Source organism: Lipotes vexillifer, unplaced genomic scaffold (assembly GCF_000442215.2).
Source record: "Lipotes vexillifer unplaced genomic scaffold, Lipotes_vexillifer_v1.1 scaffold1139, whole genome shotgun sequence".
NCBI lineage: Eukaryota > Metazoa > Chordata > Mammalia > Artiodactyla > Lipotidae > Lipotes > Lipotes vexillifer.
In genome coordinates, this window is record NW_006798273.1 from 1,402,398 (window position 1) to 1,409,985 (window position 7,588).

At 43.6% G+C, this 7,588-nt stretch overlaps 1 protein-coding gene across 1 annotated transcript; it reads left to right on the plus strand.

The window, feature by feature from the left end:
• Positions 1-904: 904 nt before the first annotated feature.
• ZNF514 (zinc finger protein 514) lies at positions 905-4,845 on the plus strand. The gene is made up of 3 exons (XM_007470233.1): positions 905-1,076; positions 1,394-1,489; positions 4,172-4,845. Exons 1-3 carry the CDS (start codon positions 905-907, stop codon positions 4,843-4,845), a joined length of 942 nt encoding a protein of 313 aa, XP_007470295.1.
• The last annotated feature ends 2,743 nt before the right edge of the window (positions 4,846-7,588 follow it).

Here is a 7,588-nt window from a genome sequence, read left to right on the forward strand (position 1 = left end):
CTGGACTGCCTTTAACTTTAATATAAAATTGTTACTTTGGCTTATTCTGTGGAAACCTTAGTGTCTAAATGGGATTTGACTTTTAAACGTTTTGGGGGGAAAGTAACAGTACTACGTTCACTTATCTGCTTTATAGTTCATAGTTTATGGATTATTGTACAATGTAAGTCAAATGAGAGTGTTGCTGTTATAGAGAGTGACAGGATAGTTCTGGTTGGGACCCACAGAATGGTTGTACCTTGTGGGGATCCGAGATCCAGGGTCTCACTCTCAACTTTGCACATTCAGGAACTGAAAAATGATTAGGCTTTGGGGGAGAGGATTTATGTTAATCAAACTCGCAGAAGTCTTAACTGATTCACTATAAGGCCACTTGATATACTTTCAGTGAACTGTGTGCTGGCAGGCTGTTTGGGGGATAAGTTATTCTAAGCCCCAAATGACTTTATTTGGTCTTAGCAACAGTTGTCATTGAAATCCTACGTCACAAGTTTCAAAAATACTTAATTAGAAAACTACTGATACCATTGCATTTCAGAATGCAGAGCGTATGAGTTTGTTACTTCTGATTGATTCTATTTAAATGTCACTAAATTGAGAGTGAAACCTTTGGAAAACAGAGGAAATGGATTGTATTTCTCTCCCCCATATACGCAGAGTGTCTCTGTAGGCCTGATTCTCCTGAGACCCCGATTACATTTCTAAGCGGCTTGATGTTGACATATGTGGGCACTGGGTGGGATGCCAAGTAGTAAGGATGACACAATCCCTGGAGCAGCTTAAAATATTTTTGAGATGATAAAACCCAGAACAGGGGCATTGCGATCGCTAGGAAGTCTCGGAATCCCTTCCCGTACATCCTGAGGTTCTACTCAGACACCAGCGTACTGTCCTCTCCAGGGCCATGAGTGTGCTCCCTGAGGGTGCAAGAGCGTCTTCTGTGTTTCAGGACCTGATGACATTTGAGGATGTGGCTGTGGAATTCACCCGGTGGGAGTGGGGGCAGCTGGACCCTACTCAGAAGGACGTGTACCGGGAAGTGATGCTAGAGAATTTCAAGAACCTGGCCTCCCTGGGTGAGCTCAGCTCCTCCAAAGCCCAAAGCCTGCCCATCATGCCATCTTTATTTCCTTGGTGTTTAAAAGCTAGGGGCGTCTGGGCCCGTTGGCTGATTTTTGCCCTGGGATTCTGGAATTAGGCATTTACATTCTCTTTGGGGCCCAGAGATACAGTATTTCTACTCCTTGTTCCTAGGAAAAGTCCCACTCCATATGAACTCAGAATAAGTTGCATGACTCTGCTCCTGATACTTCACGATGCTTATTCTTTGGAGGCTGTCTACAAGCCTTGACCTCTGACATACACAGTCATGATCCTTTTCCTTTCCCACCAGGGTTTCCAATGTCCAAACCGTATGTGATCTGCCGGTTGGAGGAAGGGGAAGAGCCCTGTATTTTGGAGAGAGACATCTCAACAGGTGCCCCCGCAGGTGAGTGAGTTGGACCAAAGCAGATAATAAGGCCCAACTGAGAGTGGGAAGTTCCCCTGAGCCCTTGGTCAGGGGGCTTATCTTTGAAAAGGTGAGGTCACTTGCCAGGAACCCTCAACACCAGTATTTTGAATACTTGTAGGCTTTTGTAATGTTTTCTGGTGGGAAAAGAAGAGATGTTCATTTTCTTCTCTAGTGTTTATATTTCCCTTGTTACCTATCTCTGCCCACCCTTCAGGGTCCTTGGGGCTGTGCATCATCACTAGATGTCACACGGTCAGTATTAGATGGAATCTAAGGACCAACAGATGTAAGTGCCCAGCAATCCTATATCAGTAGGGCTAAGAGAGTTAGCAAGGGACCAGACTGAACAGTTAAGTAGCCCAGAAATTAAAGGGTTACCGGCAAGGACATCCTGATGGATAAAGTCAGGAACATCAAGGTGAGGACACTTCAAGCTTGGTTAAGCTAAGCTGCAACAGAGGTGATTCCAGGAACAAAGACTACTCCTTACTAGCTGTTGATGGAACCTCTTTGAAACTGTTTATTCCTAGGTGATTTGCGAGTACCCCGTAGGCTCCACCCCTTGGGGTAGAATTCTGGACACGGAGCTCTCCTGACTCCCATGTGTAGCCCAAGCATACTGGAGATGACAGTCTGTGTCAGTGTCCATCTCTGAGGCAGAATCAGCCTCAGGCCAGAGCTAACGCTCCTGAAAGCAGGGCTCAAATCCTGACAGCACAGGCTGGGCCTCGTCATGGGAACCTAGAAGAGGAGAGAGAGGGAAGATGCTGATCTCTGTATTTAGTACTCTGTTGATCTTGTTTCCTTCCAGAATGAGGGCAGGGGTCTGACGTCTGGATCTAGTCTCATCATCAATATCTGTCTGTTTACAATGTTCTGCAAACATGGCTGTGTTTCAGAATCTCTCGGGGAGCTTGATAAACACTCATATCCCCAGGAGCCACACAAGACCTACTGGCTCAGAATCTGGCCTCTGGGAGCCCTGGTTAGGCATTGCCAGTCATTTTACTCTTCAGAGGGTCACTATTATTGTATTAGCTTTCTGTTGTTGCTGAAACAAACTGTCACAAACTTAGCGGCTTTAAGCAACATGTTTATTATCTCACAGTTCATAGGTCAGAATCAAGCATGGGTCTCACAGTGTTACAACCAAGGTATCAGCAGGGCCGAGTTCCTTTCTGGAGTGTCTAGGGAAGAATCTGTTTCCTGTTCCTTTGGGTTGTTGGCAGTACCAATTCCTTGTAGTTGTAAAACTGAGCTCCTCGTTGTCTTACTGGCTGTAAGCTGAGGGGCGTCCCTAGCTTCTAGAGACTGCTACATTCCTTGGCCCCCGGGGCCCTTCCTCCACCTTCAAAGCCAGAAATGGTGGATCGAGTCCTTCTCACACCACATCTCTCTGACTCAGCCAGGAAATGTTCTCTGATTTTGAGAACTCTTGTGATTAGATTGGGCCCACCTGAATGATTCAGGATAATCTCCCCATCTCAAGGTCTGTGCCCTTAATCACATCTGCAAAGTCCCTTTTGCCATGTAAAGTAACATATTTATATGTTCCTGGGATTAGAGCATGGAAATCTTTGGGGGATAATTATTCTGCCCACCACAATTACATACAGTAATATAATACATGGTATATGTATATTATATAATACATAATAATGTGTGGTGTGGACTGAGGGAAGATTTTGTGGAGGGCATCTTCCTAACCCTCCTCTCATCTTTACAATCTTTGGACTTATCTTGTGTCCTGGAGTCCAAACACTGTTCTCTCAGGTTTTCCTAATCTCCAGTCACCTGCTTATCTTATTCTTGACACCTCCAAAACTTTGTTCAGACATACACCATTCTTGGAAGAAACTGTACACCTCTTTTAGATATTATTTTATTTATTAAAAATTTTTTTTAAATTTTATTTTCGGCTGCATTGGGTCTTTGTTGCTGTGTGCGGGCTTTCTCTAGTTGTGGCGAGCGGGGGCTACTCTTTGTTGCGGTGTACAGGCTTCTCATTGCAGTGGCCTCTCTTGTTGCGGAGCATGGGCTCTAGGCATGTGGGCTTCAGTAGGTGTAGCATGTGGGCTCAGGAGTTGTGTCTCATGGGCTCTAGAACACAGGCTCAGTAGTTGTGGCACACGGGCTTAGTTGCTCCATGGCATGTGGGATCTTCCCGGACCAGGGATCTAACCTGTGTCTGCTGCATTGGCAGGCGGATTCTTAACCACTGTGTCACCAGGGAAGTCCCTAGATATTATTTTAAAGGTTAATTATCTTACATCTATTATAGGACTTTACTTCCTCTTGGCACATAGAACAGGTAATAACAGACTGTCTTTTTTTTTTTTTCTCCAGACTGGGAGAGAAGGCATCAAGCCAAGGAATCAATGCTAAGTCAGGGAATTTCCAGAGAAGAATTATTCCAGATAGCATCCGTGGAAAAACACATTAGAGATGAACTCTGGTCCTCCAAACTGAAAGCAACTTGTGGTTGTGATGACCAGTTAGAGATGCATCCAAAAGAGCAGGAGAGACATCTGAAAGAAATGTCACTCACTCACAAATATACTACCACCCTTAGGAGAGATCATGAGTGGAGTGAATTTGGGACAAGTTTGGGTTTAAGATCAGTCCCTGTTAACCAACACAGTGTTCTCATGGGAGAAGGATACTATAAATGTGATACAGATTTCAGAGAGACTTCAGGGAGAAATTACTCTCAGAGAACCCATCCAGGGAAGAAATCTTGTAAATGCAATGAATGTGGGAAGTTGTTCCATTTCCAGTCAGAACTTAGGCGCCATCAGAGATGTCACACTGGAGAAAAGCCCTATGAGTGCAGTGAATGTGGAAGGGCCTTTGGTCATATTTCATCCCTTATTAAACATCAGAGAACTCATACCGGAGAAAAGCCCTATGAATGCAGCGAATGTGGGAGAGCCTTTAGCCAGAGTTCATCTCTTGTTCTACATTATAGACTTCATACTGGAGAGAAACCCTACAAATGTAATGAATGTGGAAGGGCCTTTGGTCATACTTCATCCCTTATTAAACATCAGAGAACTCACACTGGAGAAAAGCCCTATGAATGCAAAGAATGTGGGAGAACCTTCAGCCAGAGTTCCTCTCTCATTGTACATTACAGATTCCATACAGGAGAGAAACCTTACAAATGTAATAGATGTGGGAGAGCCTTCAGCCAGAGTTCCTCTCTCACTCAACATTATAGATTTCACACCGGAGAGAAACCCTACAAATGTAATGAATGTGGAAGAGCCTTTGCTCACACTGCATCCCTTATTAAACATCAGAAAAGTCATGCTGGGAAAAAAACCCTATGAATTCAGACAATGTGGGAAGGCTTTCAGCTGGAGTACACACACCACTAAACCTCAGAGAATATATATATATATTTATATATATATATATATATATATATAATATGAGTGTAATGTGTGTGGGAAGGCTTCTGGTCAGAGGACCTGTCTTGTTAAACATCAGACAGGACATACTATACTGAAGCTCTGTTAATATCAAGAGAGGGAGTGGGCTTTTGTCACAACAACTCCCTTATCAAACACCAGAGAATTCAAACTACTAAGAAACTGTGAACGTAATGGATTTGGCAAGGCTTTAGTTTGTGGACACACATTATTCAACATCAGACAATCTATACTGGGGAGAAGCCTTATCTGTGTAATGAGTATAGCACAGCCTTCAGTCACATATTATTCCAAAAAAAAAAAAAACAAAAAACCAGATAACCATACTGGAGAGAAACTCCTCAAGTATGGTAAAAGCTGTCAGTAATACTTCTCTTCTTGCCTTACTAAGCATCAGGAATACATACTAAAGAGAATCGCTGAGAAAGCAGTAAATGTGGGAAGGCCTTCAATCACAGCACATCCCTTATTAAGCATCAGAGAATTCGTTCTTGAGAAAAACCCTGTGGACATGGTGAATGTTGGAGAGCCTTCAGCCAAACCTCTTCCCGTTAAAAACATCAGCAAGCTCACCCCACTGGTTAGAAACCCTGGGGATGTAATGCATGTGGGAGAGGCTTTGGTGGATGTTCTGCCCTTTTTGCACATCAGAGAATTTGTACTAGAGTGACTCTCTGAATTTAGTGAAACTGGGAAAGCCCACTAGCCAGAAGCCAGAACTACACATATTGTATAGTTCCCTTTATATGAACTCCACTAGTAATAATGTGTGTCCTCTAACTAAAGCCTTTCCAAATCCAAAACCCTCAGCATACATTAAGGCTTCACCCAAAAGGGAAACCCTGGGAGCTTAATGTGAGGAAAGTTGATTCATAAAGCTAGAGCTGAAAGGAAGCTAAGAGACCACCTAGTCTGGTGATTTCCTACCTGCTGGGGGTTGTTTTTATAACCACTTGTGTTGTCTCCCCATCCTGTTACTGATGGGAGAGGGGGTGCTGTGTGGGTGAAGAGAGTGAAGGCTGAGGAAGGTGGAGGCACCAGTGACCTAGCCCAGCCATATTTTACAGCTAAGGAATCTGAGGTTCGGAGAGTGCCATGCCCTGGTCTATACACCTAACTGCTGGACTTCTTTCCTCCTGGTTCACAGCTATAGTTTGGGGATTGAGAGAGTGAAGGCCTTCTCTACACAAAAGCTCCATGCACTTGTTTCTCTGTAATGTTACTTTTATGAGGCAGTAGAGTACTCTTATTAAAGTTTTTGTGAGCAAAAAGCAATTTTAATAGATCTTTATGCTACTAGATTTGGGATTTTTGAAATAAAAAAATTTTAAACATCAATTAAAACATGGGTATTTTTAAAATCAAAACCTCAAAAACATTATCCTAAGTGAGAGTAGCCAGATGCCAGGGACCACATATTGTATGGTTCCCTTTATATGAAATGGCCAGAAAAGGCAAATATTCAGAGACAAAGTAGATCAGTGGTTGCCTGGGGCTGGGAGTGGCAACTGGGAGTGACTGCAAATATTTCAAGGAATCTCACTGGGGTGGTGGGGCTGTCCTAAAACTGGATTATGGTGATGGCTGAACAACTTGGTAAATTACTACAACTCACTGAAATGTGCAAATAAAATGTAAATTTTATGGTATGTAAATTATACCTCAACTGTTTTTCAAAAATCAAATATACAGACATACCAACTATTGCTAAACCAATTTTCCTATCTCGTCTGTTACTTCAAGCCATCTGTGTGTCTTTGCTATCACTTTCTGTTTTCTGTAATGGTTATTCCTAAGCTTACTGGGTCTCAAGTTCATATCATGTTGTCTCTGCAACCTATGTGGAGAAGCCAAGACCAAGAGCTGTCATAGGTCAGAGGAGTCTTGACTAAAGGAATTAGCTTGCACTAAGGACAGTCATTCAAACATTTAAAGTCCAGATGAGGTAGCTGAGCCCAGAATTCAGGGAACCAGCTCAAAGTGGGGCCATGCAGACAAGCAGGAACTAGGGGTACAAGAGGTTGGCAGAGGGGAGTAGGCAGGTAGAAGGCACAGGAGGCATCTGGACAGCTAAGATCATGATGCCAGCCTAGGAGCCTGAAAATCATGGGAAATTCTTCCCAGAGATTCAAAGTTCACAAGCAGAAATAGCAAATATTTTACATTAGTAACAGCTTAGTTTGCTCTATCACACATTTTTTCCCTCCAGTGCCCTTCTCTAACCCCTGCCCAGGTCACTTTATATACCTGGATACCTGCAACAACTTTGTAGCTGGTCTTTGCCTAACATCCGTCCCTTCCTCTTTTGTATCTCGGCCACGTTACCCATTCTCATCAGTGTGCACCCATTCGCACCCCTGAAAGCCTTTGTACTGCCTACAGGATAAATGCTCACCTCTCAGTTTAGCATTTATTGCCCTCTTCAGTCTGCCCTAATCTCCTGCTGCTCCTGACAAGAACCTCTATTTCAGAAAAACTAGCTTGCCTGCCATACTTAAGACATGCCTCTGCACTTCCCAGCCTGGGCCGTTCTGCTCAAGCTTTCCACCAGCCTAGAATGCCCCCTCCACTGTCTAAAGCCTAATAATCAGTCAGAACCCTGTTCAAAGGTCCACTCCTTGGGGAGTAATTCTCTTGAACA

Bases quoted from the DNA above. Each gene is read 5' to 3' on its own strand.
- ZNF514 (XM_007470233.1), top strand. From the start codon at position 905: ATGAGTGTGCTCCCTGAGGGTGCAAGAGCGTCTTCTGTGTTTCAGGAC. The intron at 1,077-1,393 runs GTGAGCTCAGCT...CTTTCCCACCAG, and splicing joins CAAGAACCTGGCCTCCCTGG to GGTTTCCAATGTCCAAACCG. The intron at 1,490-4,171 runs GTGAGTGAGTTG...TCATGGGAGAAG, and splicing joins CTCAACAGGTGCCCCCGCAG to GATACTATAAATGTGATACA.